The sequence below is a fragment of the Mustela erminea genome, chromosome 7 (genome assembly GCF_009829155.1).
Source record: "Mustela erminea isolate mMusErm1 chromosome 7, mMusErm1.Pri, whole genome shotgun sequence".
Taxonomy (NCBI): Eukaryota; Metazoa; Chordata; class Mammalia; order Carnivora; family Mustelidae; genus Mustela; species Mustela erminea.
The window spans coordinates 69,568,912-69,582,114 of NC_045620.1; the positions used below are offsets into that span (position 1 = coordinate 69,568,912).

A 13,203-nucleotide genomic window follows, 5' to 3' on the forward strand; every position below is an offset into this window, starting at 1 on the left:
TTTTTTCTTTTTGAGAGAAAGCATGTGCATGTGAGTGGAAAGGGAGACAGGCAGAGGGAGAGAGAGAATCTTAAACAGGCTCCAATGCCCAGTGCAGAGTCCAATGCAGGACTTGAACTCACAATCCTGAAATCATGACTTGAGCCAAAATCAAGAGTCAGTTGCTTAACCAGCTGTGCCACTCAGGCACTGCTGTTTGTATAGTTATAGTTTGTATACTGAGAAACAACTTGCAAGATGTTTTTCACAGGTATAATATTAATTATTTTTCACAACCCACCCTATTTACAGATAAGGAAACTGAAGCTTCGAGAAGGTACTTTGCTGTCTACCTAATAAATATCAGTATCCCACCGAAATCAGGTCCTTCTGCCATCATATATAGTTTTTTTTTTCTTTTCTATCTTGTTCCATGAAATGTAAAGGCATTTCTCAAGCCTCTTCTTTTTGAACTCATGACAACTGTTGTAAGCAAAAGCTGAAGTTCTCAGTGGCCACCATAACTCTTGTTCAGCCCTTAGTGAACTTTTCCTTAGAGTGGACTGTTAGACTTGAGTTGGTCAGAAATAATCATCCTACAAAATACTCAGTACATTTATTAGTGTTTTTGAACACTTCCTGGTTTGTATAATATTTTCACATATAAATTTCACTTGAGGGTCCTATACAAGTGCACTCAGAAGTCCAATTGGCCCAAGAGTACATGGTGGGGTGAGGATGAAGTCAGAAGTCAGTTTTTAAAATTCTAGGCCCACGCCTTCTCTGTTAACCTATATTTCTGTTATATTTCAACTGTTATATGCCTAATACAGGTTAGTTTCTGCAGACAGTATAGCAAAGTGCATTTAGGGAGCCAAGACTCCCAGGTCTGAAACGAGAAGAGGTCGTCACCCTGACTTCAGAGCCTGAGAGGCTGCATTTGTGGGGCACAGTGCAAAAAGAAAACACAGGACCCTTTGTATTTAAAACAAAAAAAAAGTTTAAGCATTTCACAACAGCAGCAGCAAGGAATCACACCCAATGGGAGGCCCTCTGGGTGTGGGGTGCTTTGGGGATGGAGCCCTGCATGACTGCATGGACAGCATGCCAGTGAAGCCGGTCCTGCCTCTGACTTTAACTCAGGAGTGAGCAACCTTGACTCTTTCTCAGATCCCTTCTCAGCAGCTGTCAGGGAGAGGAAATTCCATGTCCTATAGATTCTATTCCATTAAATCAATCTTTCATTCCCTTAGTCCATCAGAGCTGAGGTATACGACAGCCAAGTGTTGCTCATTGGATCTACTAACTCCAGTTATCATGGATCAAAATTTAGGGTCAGAGTATCACTAGCAACTAGTACTAATATGAGCATTTACCGTGTGACAGGCAGTGGGTAGAACTTCTTACATACTTTAAACTGGTTGCAAAGTTGGCCTCAATGCCCTGTGCTTCTTTGTATCTACACACCTTATTTTGTGACTTTGCAGCTTTTCCCATTAAAAAAAAGGGAATGTGCTTCTTTACCTCTTGAATCAAGGCTGGCCCCATGAGTTCCTTTGGCTAATAAAATATTCCAGAAGAGACAGTGTGCTAATTCAGGGTGTGGGTCTCAAGAGGCTTGCAAGTTTGAGCTGTCTGTGTTGGAACCCCCAGGACTGCCATCAGAGCAAGCCTATGTTAGCCTGCTGGAAATGAGCACAACTTGGTGGAGACCTGTCCTCTCACCTGGGATAGTCCACAGCAGCCAGTCCCCAGCTGACCTGCCACCTACATGCAGTTACTTTTTTTTTTTTTTTTTAAAGATTTTATTTATTGATTCGACAGAGATCACAGGCAGGCAGAGAGAGAGAGGGGGAAACAGGCTCCCTGCCGAGCAGAGAGCCCGATGCGGGGCTCGATCCCTGGACCCCAGGAGCTGAAGGCAGAGGCTTTAACCCACTGAGCCACCTAGGTGCCCCAATGTAGTTACTTTTAAGTGAGCTTAGCCGAGGTCAGGCAAACAGTCCATGTCAGCAGACCCACTCCACGGATCAACTCATAGATGAGAGATAATAAAGAGATGTTGCTTTAAAACTCTTTTTTGGGAGTGGTGGTGGTTATACATTACTGATAGGCATCTATCATTATTATTTCCATTCTTGTGACAGGGAAAAAGCTGCGAGAGATTAAGTTCTAGCCTGTGATAAGTAGCTAGTAAATGGGCTTAGTGTGACTTCTAGCCCAAGTTCTTATGTGGTGTTTTATGGGTTTCTATCGTAGCACTCTGGGGTCTTTCAAGCACTCAGCTGTTTTGGAAGCCATTTGAATGGAAGAAACCGTGTTTTTGCTAATGTGGCAGGCTCAAAGGATGGAGCTCAAACACTAGGAATCTCTCTGCTGATAAAATACCATGTCTATTAATAACTAGAACTTACAAAATAAAGCACCATAATGTATCAAAGAAAAAATGTGTATATGCAGAACAAATGAGATGTCTTTGAGGTCAAGGTCACAAGCTAAATGCTAGCACAAATTCTGGCTGCATCTTATTAACACTAAATTATGACTGAGTTCTGCAAGAAGTCCATGTGACAATTCCATTTATGCAAGTGACATGCCTTATGATGTCTGTTTTAGTAAGTGAAAACAAAAATGCAGTTATAATAGTAGAACTCACTTATAAAAGTTAAATAAAACCCACCAGCAAGTGTCTCCCCTCTTCTATGTGAACCCACACCTATTAAAAAAAAAAAAAAAAAAACAGTTGCTCCCCTGAGTAGCAGGTGGATGTTTTGCTAAAACAGGAATACACAATTTGTTTATAGAGGGGGCACCAGAGTATAAGAGTTCTTACAAATATCGGAGGTTGGGAAGGCTCTGGAAGGCATCTGGGTCGATGTATAGCAGATTGTTGGCCTTTTCAATTCTACTGCAAAACAGTAAAGAACGTGTACATGAACTCAACACTGAGAATTGCTGTCGTATTTTTCACATTATGCAAAGGGTTTATCCATTCACCTACCCATCCCTCTATCCATCCGTCATTTCTTTTTTTCTTCTTTTTTAAAAGATTTTATTTATATATTTGACAGAGATCACGAGTAGGCAGCGAGGCAGAGAGGGAGAAGCAGGCCCCCCGCTGAGCAGAGAGCCCGATGTGGGGCTCCATCCCAGGACCCTGAGATCATGACCGGAGCTGAAGGCAGAGGCTTAACACACTGAACCACCCAGGTGCCCCTCCATCCGTCATTTCAATGAAGAGTTGAGACTGTGCAAACTGAATATTAACCCACTTGGCTCTCAGAACTACTGTTCTCTTGGCACCTGTTAGTAATAGCCTAACAAAGCACTGGTTGAGGGTGTCCTTTTCACCCAGCACACTGCATCCATAACTGGTAAGTGTTTTTTAGAAACCCTCTTGTTTCCTCTGCGGCAACTAAGAGGGCAGTAATGACACTAGCATGGGAAAAGAGATTTTCTCTGGTCTGGAGACAAGAGAGCAGGAGATGGAAAACAACAAAAGAAAGCGAAAAGAAGATGGAAGGGAGGGTGAAGGGCAAAGGAGATTAGGGAAAAAGTAAAGAGGCAAAGGAAAACAAAGTTCAGGTGAAAAGCAGTGGACATCTCTGATTTTAACCAAGAAACTGCAGCAGACAGTAGCTGGGAATGTGCTGATGATTCCCTGTTTGCTGTAGACTGAGGCTACTCTCACAGCTCCTGAGAAGTGGGGACTTCTGCCCTTGTTGGCTTTGACTGTGTCCTGGTCAATAGTCTGGAGGTGAGCATGTTCACATTTGGCTGCCAGCAGAGAGAGACTGCCCTTTCCTCATCTTGCTGGATCAATGTATATTTGCAGAGGTGCTCTGTGTTAATTACTTCCTCCCTGTTTCATTAGCTTTTATATCGCAGTAACCTGTCGCTACCCAGATCCAAGTACCAGGTAATTAATTATTTTAAGAACAGTCAGTGCTACATGGGGGTGAGCACCTCTCCATGCAGGGAAGAGATGAAAGAGCCATTCCATTAGCTCCACGGCCTGCTGAACAACAGAGGGGATGCTTGCTTGACCCTGCCCAGAGAGCTGGCTGCCCTTTGGTTCATTTCTGTGACATGCCCTGTGGGTCTGAGATCCTGGTCAACTCTCTTTTTCCAGCTAGGAAAAGGTGAGACCAAACAGAGAAGAAAGGAAGGAACAGGAGGGCAGGGGGAGAATGAGGGAAGGCATCAGTTGCAGAGGTTTAATGGCCCTGAGGAACGATGCAGGTGGGAGGCAGAGTGGGTAGAAGGAAGGAAAAGGGAAGGGGCAGTCTGCCAGTACGGACAGACCGTGTATCACTTCTAAATAAATAGGATGAATAATGTGAATGTGTATATGTACATCTACTTGGCAAACTTAACAAAGACGTTTAAAAACAATACCAGAATTGGGATTTATTTTCAAGTCCTTATCCTGTTGTGGATTTGGCTGGGTAACTTTAGATAAGTCTTGGAACGTCTCTGTGTCTTTCATCCTTGTCTGTAATGTTAAGAAAGTGGTTCAGTGGCTTTCCTAACCATTTCCGTGGAAGTGTTGTGAGATACTAATACATGCCCCACAGAAGAAACCTTTCCAGTGATCTTGGCTGAGAACTCTTAATAAAATATCCTCCTTGGAGATTCTAAGTATATATTTGCCTATTATAGGTTCTGAGTTTTCCTACAGTAAGTGAATCTAACTTTATTTGCCCAGTGTTTCCCAAACTTATTTGACCATACTATCATTTACCTTTTTTAAACAACACTCAATATATTATTTCCTGAGTGTTTGATGATGAACAGAATATACTCTGGAAAAATTGGGACCAGATAGTCTCCAGTCTCTTCTGGCCTTGATTTTTTTTTTTTTAAGTTTATTTATCTATTTAACAGACAGAGAGAGAGAGAGAAAGAGAGCACTCATGCACAAGCAGGGGGCAGAGTAGGCAGAGGGAGAAGCAGGCTCCCTGCAGAGCAGGGAGCCCATGCTGGACTTGATCCTAGGATCCTAATATCATGACCTGAGCTGAAGGCAGATGCTTAACTGACTGAGCCACCCAGGTGTCCCTGGCCTTGATATTTTATGATTCTCTGAATTGATTTATTGTAATTATAGGCTGGTATGAAACAGAACTGCATCTGTATGAATATTGGCAGGTGTGTAAAATGAGAATGTCAAAAAGAGAAAGAAAATAGGGTTATAATGAGAAACCACGGATTGTTATGACATACTTCCTCTATGGCAGTTGATGTGTTAGATCTGATTTATATTTATCTCCTTTATTCGTCACAGTGATCCTTTGCCATGTACTTTCATTATTATTCTCATTTTACAGATAAGAAAACCAAGTCTTGGAATGATTCTGTATCTTGGCCAAGGTTTCATGGAGATCTATGGCATCAGCTGGTATTCAAGTGAGGATTGCCTATCTTTAACTACATCATGTGGGATTTATTTTGAATTTTGACTATGGAATAATTTTAAATGAGAAGATGAGATAGAGGTATCTTAAATTACTGAACAAGGTTCTTGGGTCTATTGAAAAACAATCTGGGAGGGAGGGAGCATGACAAGACTAGTCTGTAGGTTAGTACCCGTGTCACCAGGCAGAGAGACCTATGACAGTGCCTTCGGGCTGACTTTGACATCTTAAAATGAATTTCTTTTTTTTTTTTTTAATATTTTATTTATTTATTTGACAGAGATCACAGGGAGGCAGAGAGGCAGGCAGAGAGAGAGGAGGAAACAGACTCCCCACAGAGCAGAGAGCCAGACGCAGGGCTCAATCCCAGAACCCTGGGATCATGACCTGACCTGAAGGCAGAGGCTTTAAACCACTGAGCCACCCAGGTGCCCCTTTTTTTCCTTATTTATTCATTTGAGACAGAGATGGAGTGAGAGAGCATGTGAATGCATGAGCAGGGAGAGGGGCATAGGGCAAAGAAGAATTAGACTCCCTGCTGAGCAGGAAGCCCAATGCGGGCCTCCATCCCAGGATCCTAAGATCATGTCCTGAGCCAAAGGCAGATGCTCAACTGATGGAGCCACCCAGACACCTCTTAAAATGAATTTCAGAGATCAGAGGATTGAGCAGAGATAGGGCCTTCCAGGGATATACACAAAATTTAAGGCTATTGCCAAAGACCATGAACAAACCCCACAGGATCTTGCTTACATTTCATGTAATTTGGGCAGGTTGGAGAACACATTTGCCTCTATCACTTCCAAGACTTCATTCTGTGAGATCTCTCTGTAAACAAACAAACAAAAAACAAACTATATGATTCAAGTCAGTACAGTTACACTTCACAGATGGATTTAGGGCTCAGCATAGAGCCCCTGCCTACAATGATTCATGAGACACACACAACTCTATTCCTGCCCTCAAGTCAGCTGTAATAATGAGTCAAAGCTAACATATGAGATGCTAATACTTAGAGAACAATGAGGGAATAAGCCTAAGGTGATGGCTCAGTTAGTTTAGAGGTTATTCAGTCTATAGATGTACAAACTGAAGCCCAGAAAGGGAAAGAGAATTGATTAAAGATATTTAGTGGGGCGCCTGGGTGGCTCAGTGGGTTAAAGCCTCTGCCTTCAGCTGAACTCATGATCCCGGGTCCTGGGTTTGAGCCCTGAGTCACTCTCTGCTCAGCAGGGAGACTGCTTCCCTCTGTCTCTCTCTCTCTCTGCCTGCCTCTCTGCCTACTTGTGATCTCTGTCAAATAAATAAATAAAATCTTAAAAAAAAAAGATACTTAGGGAATATACAGGATAAGAATAAGCTTGAAGTTCCTTAGACTCTGCAGGGCTCAGCAAAATTTTTTTACAAGCCTAGATCGTAAGTATTTTTTGGCTTTGTGGGTCATTTGGTTTCCATCACAACTGCTCAATTGATAATGCAGTGCAAAAGTAGCCATAGATAGCAAGCAAATGAATGAGCATGACTGTCTTTGAATAAAACTTTATTTATAAAAATAGATGGCAGTCTGGATTTGGTGCCATGTGCTCTAGTTCAATGACCATGCTCTAGACCATGGAGTCAAGTTCTTCTCTCTACTAATCTAGCTTTGGGAGATGAGAACCTCAGTTCAGTCTCTTTTCAAAGGAACATGGATTTAAGTAACATCCCCCGCCACCATACTATTACCCAAGTAGGGGTTGTTACTGCAAGGCCTTTGGTCTTCATGTCTTGATGTAAAATATCCAGGAAAGATCTTTCAGGTTTTGTTTTTTGTTTGTTTGTTTTTTGTTTGTTTGTTTGTTTTGTTTTGTTTTTTTCTTTTTTCTTTTTCCCAGCTGGAGTAACTTGAGGATGGTGGAGAGTGAAGTCCACTATGCCAAAGCCCAGAGCTTGAGAAGATAGAGGGTGGCTTAATCACTTAATGTTTATAAAGTGGCTCACAGATGAAACATGCTATTATTAGGCCTCCAGAGGAAGGCTCATGCAGTATTAATGCAGCAGCTGAGAGTGTCTTAGGAAATCTCACAGGCAGCATGCATTCAAATTGGCTGAGGCAGAAGCACTGTCTGTTGGCCTGGGATTTAGCTGAAGAGCTCTAGAAAGGCTCTTGATGAGGGGAAAGCCTGGAGGGCAGAGCAGGGAGGAAGTTTTACAGAGAAGGTGTGCTTATAAGCAGCAGCCAGCTCACTGAGGGGGGCTTCTCACAAGCCCCTATGAGGAAGGAGACATTTTGTGAGAAAAAAGAGCCTTCTTGTTCTATGATAGCATTTTTCGTGATTCACTTGGTAAACTTAAGTATTCACAATTTTTACAGTTGAATATAGATAAGGGTGGTGTGTGTGTGTCTGTGTGATAGAACATGTTGGCCATTGGTCATTTATTTTGCTCTTCTGTCCTACAAGTGGAAGGAGTTCTGGGAGGTACAGGAATGAGGAGGAGTAGGAAAGAGGTGGTAGACCTAGAAAAAGAAGATGTTAATTTGAACACTTAAAGGAGTTAAGTAAAAGGGTTGCACAGGGAAGGATAGGTCATGGAGGAAGTACTAGAGGACAGAGCTTAAATCCGAATGGGGCCATATCTTTCAAAAATGATTTCCAGGTTCACTTACAGCTACCAGTAGGTTTGGTTCACCACTCATGGTAATATCTCACCTCATATTGCCTAAAAGGCAAACTTTTCTCCTTTAGTGAATGTATGTCTTGCAAGTTCCCTTATCTGGATATCTTCCCTCCCTCCCCTCCATCCTTTTGTCAAAGAGAACTACAAATTATTAGAGCGATAATTTTATCATTCTCAATTCTTTCTTTGTTCATTCTTTGTGAACAGAAAGCCAAAGAACATTTCTAAATTATTTCGGAAGGTAGTTCATATTTTATAGCCTCATCTTCAAATACAGGAGGGGTGTTGGGGTTGTGTGGGGGGGGGGTGGAGCCTTTGACAGGATGAGGGTTGAGGGAAGGTGAACAGTATGCAGCAGTGGAAGAGCATATCACAGAGAAATTCAGGAATCTTGTTTCAGCCCAAACTAGTGCCATCTCTAGTCATTTCTGTTATCATTTATTACACATCTATATTTACCAGCTACTCCATGTACACTTTCTGCAATCTTTTTGACATGCCTGTGAAGTATTTTGATCTCCATGTTAATAAACAGCCCCACTTGTGTGCAGAACCACCTCTGGCTGATTGCAGGCCTGGAACTCTTTCTTCTACATATCCTATCTCCCGGGCCACCCTGGGCCCAGTATTTCCACTCCTGTATATATTAGCTCAAGATAAATAAAAACATATGCCCTCCCAAGAACTTATAGACAAAAGTGTATTGCAGCTTTACTTGTATTAGTTTCAAACTGGAGACAACCCAATGGATAAGCTGTAATATCCATATATTGGTGAAATTCTACTCACCAATGAAATGGAACAAACTGTGGATACAGCATGATTGAATTTTTAAAAAATTATGTTGATTCAAAGAACACATACTATGTAATTTAGCTTATATGAGGTTCTAAAACAGGAAAAATTAATCAGTAGTGACAGAAGTCAGAGTGATTGTCATCTGGGGTCTGAGATGAAGATTGCTGATGGGGAGGAGGTGAGGGGAAACTTTATGGGGTGATGGAAATGTTCTGTATCAAGATTGGGGAAGTAGTAACATGAGTGTACATGCTTATCTAACGTGCCAAACTTTAAACATAAAATGGTGCACTTCAGGGCACCTGGTTGGTTTGGTCATTTAAGCATCTTATTTTGGCTCAGGTCATGATCTCGGGATCCTGGGATCAAGCCCCATGTCAGGCTCTGTGTTCAGTGAGAAATCTGCTTGTCCCTCTCCCTCTCCCTCTGCCCCTTCCCCAACCCATGCTCTCAAACAAATAAAATCTTTAAAAAATGGGTGCATCGTGTGTAAACCTGGCGATTCACAGACCTGTACCCCTGGGGATAAAAATACATTATATGTTTATAAGAAATAATAATAAATAAATTTTTTTTAAAAAGGAGGAGAAAAAGCAAGAGAGAGAGGGCTAGCAAGCAGGGGGATGGAGAGAGAATCTGCACTGAGCATAGAGCTGGACGTGGGGCTCAATCATAAGACCCCATGTAACCTGAGCTGAAATCAAGGGTCAGAGGCTCAACCCACTGAGCCACCTATGTGCCCATTCCATAAACTTTTAAAGTAATGAACTTTATCTTCCACAAGAGTTCATAATGATATCTTCATTCTAGGTTAAGTTGGTTTTCCTAATTTTTTCTTATGACTCTTAGACAAAATCTTCTTCTACTTTCCAGTGTCTTTTTTCCTTCTCTCTGTTTATGTGAATTACATAATCTCTAAAATTCAAATGAAGTGGATTATTTTAAAGGAAAAAAATGGGTGCATCTATTTAATTGTTTATGGAATATAAATAAAATTATTTGAAAGATGACTTTTATGCAAGGGAAGGAGAATAAACTTTGTGTTTTGAGAAGTCTGAATTAAGGGAATTAATAGAAGAATCTTGGTCATGTTGCTTGGCCAGAAGGTGGTGTCCAAATCCTAGTTCTGTCCTGGTGATTCTATTAGTACGCATTCTTCCCCTTTTGGCCATTGCTGTCCCCCCAACTGTAAAGTGAATAGTTGGCCTGTATCATAGTTTTTCAAGTCTGACTACATTCTAATGAATCTTCTGATGGACCTTAAAAAAATTCCAAAGCCTGTGTCCACACCAAAGATTTGGATTTTAGTCTGGAGCGGGACTCTGGTATTATTTTTTTCTCCCTTTAATTTTCTAAGCAATGGTGAGTCTCCTATACAGGAAAGATTGAGAACTGCTGAACTAGATGATCATTAGGTCCTTTTTAGGTCTATGAATTTTGTCTTAAAATTGGCTTCAGGAACAAGAAGGGCCAATTTTCCCTTGGTTACTGAGATAATAAGTTAGATAAGTTTTTTGGAGCACAAGATAATGAGAGATAATGAGCCAAAATTGTAGTAAGATAAACCAGAGATAAAAGATGGAAGCAGGAGTAAAACAGAGAATGTACTAGTTAGGTTTAGTTTTTCATAAGTAAGAAAATTAAAAAAAAAAAAAAAAGCCACACTATTTCAGATGTTAAATGTGTAGCAAGAACTGGTGTGGAAAATATATAAGAACATTTATTTAGTATTGATAATTGACAGTATTTTTCATTATGCATTGCTTCACTTGATTTTTAGTGTACCTATGTAAAGTGGAGTTAGTGCAGCTAAAATATCTCCAGGGAGGTTTAACATAGGTTACCTGACTTGACTAAGATAATACGCAGCTGTGAGGATCATTAAATTGGTTTTTGAAGGGAGGATGTGGAATTTTTACATCCAAATAACTTATATAGTTAAGAAACCATTCTTTGTCTCAATAACTTCAGTTAAGAATTTTCTTTGCAATTGTGACAAATCATTGCAATTGGCACAATTCCATCTGTGATGGCATTTTCTTAGAGGTAACAGGTAAAGGGCTTATAAGAAGAGGAGAGCTCTAGGGATGTGACAGATGAGCTGTTCTCAGAGTGTGATCTTGTGGTGTGTATGGCCAAAAGTATTTTCATAAAAATGCTAAAAATAGAATGTTTTCCCTCTTATTCTTTGAGGCTACAATGGAGTCCAGGGGTTATTCGATGTGTAATATGGCAGGCACAATTATAATGCAGAAGCAGACATGAGATTCCATCTGTCTTCTATTAAGCCAGATTGCTGAAAATTTTTGCAAATATGTAAAATCATGGTACTCTGCACACTAATTTTTTTTGAGAAGACAAGTTATTTTGCAAATGATTATTATTTATGGTAGCATGTAGGGATTTATTGTTTTAAAATGGACTGACAACTAAAATGTTTCCCAGTTTTAAATTCTAGTATGATAAATGTTGGTGATAACACTCAACCAGACATTTCTCCATATCACAAACATGACTGGATGTGAAAAGCACAATAGGGGAGTTCAATTAAATTAAACCAAGGGGAGTGATGCATTTGATTTTTTAAAATAATTTTTAAATTTGTTTATAAACATATAATGTATTATTAGCCCCAGGGGTACAGGTCTGTACACACTTCACAGCACTCACCATAACACATACCCTCCCCAATGTCCATAACCTCACCACCCGATGCACTTGATTTTAAAAACCCTGTATCCCTGTTGGATACAATTGAAATGTTTCTCATTGAAATTTTTCCTACATTCTCCTTCTCACAAGGCTTATTTGATTGCTCAGTTAAAGGAATTACATTGTTTTGTCATGCTCTTTTTTTGATGGGGATGTGTGGTCATTGTCTGATTCCCCAACTTGACTTTGAATTCCTGATGGCATCTCATTCATCTATCATTGAATCTTTGGCATCTAGTGGTAAATTAGTGTGTAATAGATACTCAATAAATGTTTAGTGGATGGATGGGTAAATGGAGGAAAAGTAGTCTTGAGGTTCAGAAATGGCATCTATAGAACTACAAAGGAGATGACACTTGTCAGTGTCTCTCACCCTTTTCCTGTAGGCAGCATGCCTGAATTTCAGCCGAGGCCAACTTGTCTGTGAGTTAGGCTTTTGTTTCCGGGAGTTTCACTTTTAATTCACAACATATAAGGAGCACATACATGTATTTGGTCTGCTGTACCAATAGTTTCTGGATGCCTTTAGCTGTTTCTCTGGGTCACAGCATTTCCCAGCTCCCCATGGCTCCCAGATGAAGTCTTTGAACTGACAAAACTGCCATGGAAGAGGAAACAGCAGAGATGACTGGTACGGTTTTATCAGGATTGGAGATGACTTTTAAGGTCTCTTCTGTGCATGTGGAATTCCATGTTTCCTTGAAGGAAGGGAAGATGTGCCTGCGTGACATACTGGAGGTTTTCAGGGCATGTCTCTGGAGTGAGTTTCTGAGCCACAAATTCTACTCCAGATGTGCATTCTTCTTGTCATTGGGGTGGTATTTATATACAGGTACACTTGATGGAAGGGGGCGGGGTGTTCAGTAGGAGGGACTTTAGGGCATGAACGAACATGTAGAATTCAACCAGGTCTAGCATAAGATTTCAAACTATCATAGAGGGGTACTAATTTATCTACCATTTTGCCTGATACTTATTTGCTAAATGCTGGGACTGTTTGATTCAGAGCAGAGTTTAGTTATGGGTTACATATTGGGATGTAATATGAAATAAAATACACATGGAGACGACTTTGCTGTATTTTTCCCCCTCCCCCAACATAGGAGATATTTTCCAACTGGGTCTGCCTCTTCTTTCCCCTCCTCCCTTGACTTTCCACAGAGGATTTCCCTCTAACATTCTAAAATACCCCTTCTTAATTAGGCACATTAGGGGATTCAAGTGCATTAAAGTATTTTTAATATTCACTAAATCAAATTTTTTTTTAAAAGATTTTATTTATTTATTTGACAGACAGAGATCACAAGTAGGCAGAGAGGCAGGCAGAGAGGAGGAAGCAGGCTTCCTGACATCCCAGGATCCTGGGTTCATGACCTGAGCCGAAGGCAGAGGCTTTAACCCACTGAGCCACCCAGGCGCCCCAAATATTTTTTGTTTTTAATAACCTCAGACTAAATGGGAGTTGATTGTTTTCCTTCCCTGTAGTCTGGAATCCCCACATACACACTCTGTCGTAGCCCTCACATACTGTATTGAATTTGCACTCTGGTTTGTCTCCTTCACTAAGCAAAGAGGACAGCGACATTGCCTTTTATTTTAGTATTCCTGCTACCAGCCAAATGTTTGCTGAGTGAATGAA

The 13,203-nt window shown here is 40.8% G+C and overlaps 1 protein-coding gene across 3 annotated transcripts in view; it reads right to left on the bottom strand.

Annotated features, from left to right (window-relative positions):
- FSHR (follicle stimulating hormone receptor) overlaps window positions 1-13,203 on the bottom strand; it is a 164,460-nt gene that overhangs the window by 42,544 nt on the left and 108,713 nt on the right. The window contains exons 3-4 of one of the 3 annotated variants that reach the window (XM_032352068.1): window positions 6,150-6,224; window positions 2,813-2,884 (exon numbers count right to left, since the gene is read on the bottom strand). In XM_032352068.1, coding sequence (XP_032207959.1) covers window positions 2,813-2,884; window positions 6,150-6,224 — 147 coding nt within the window. Of the gene's footprint in view, window positions 1-2,812; window positions 2,888-6,149; window positions 6,225-7,121; window positions 7,629-13,203 lie in introns of those variants that run through there. The other 2 variants (XM_032352069.1, XM_032352070.1) reach the window with 2 other exon arrangements.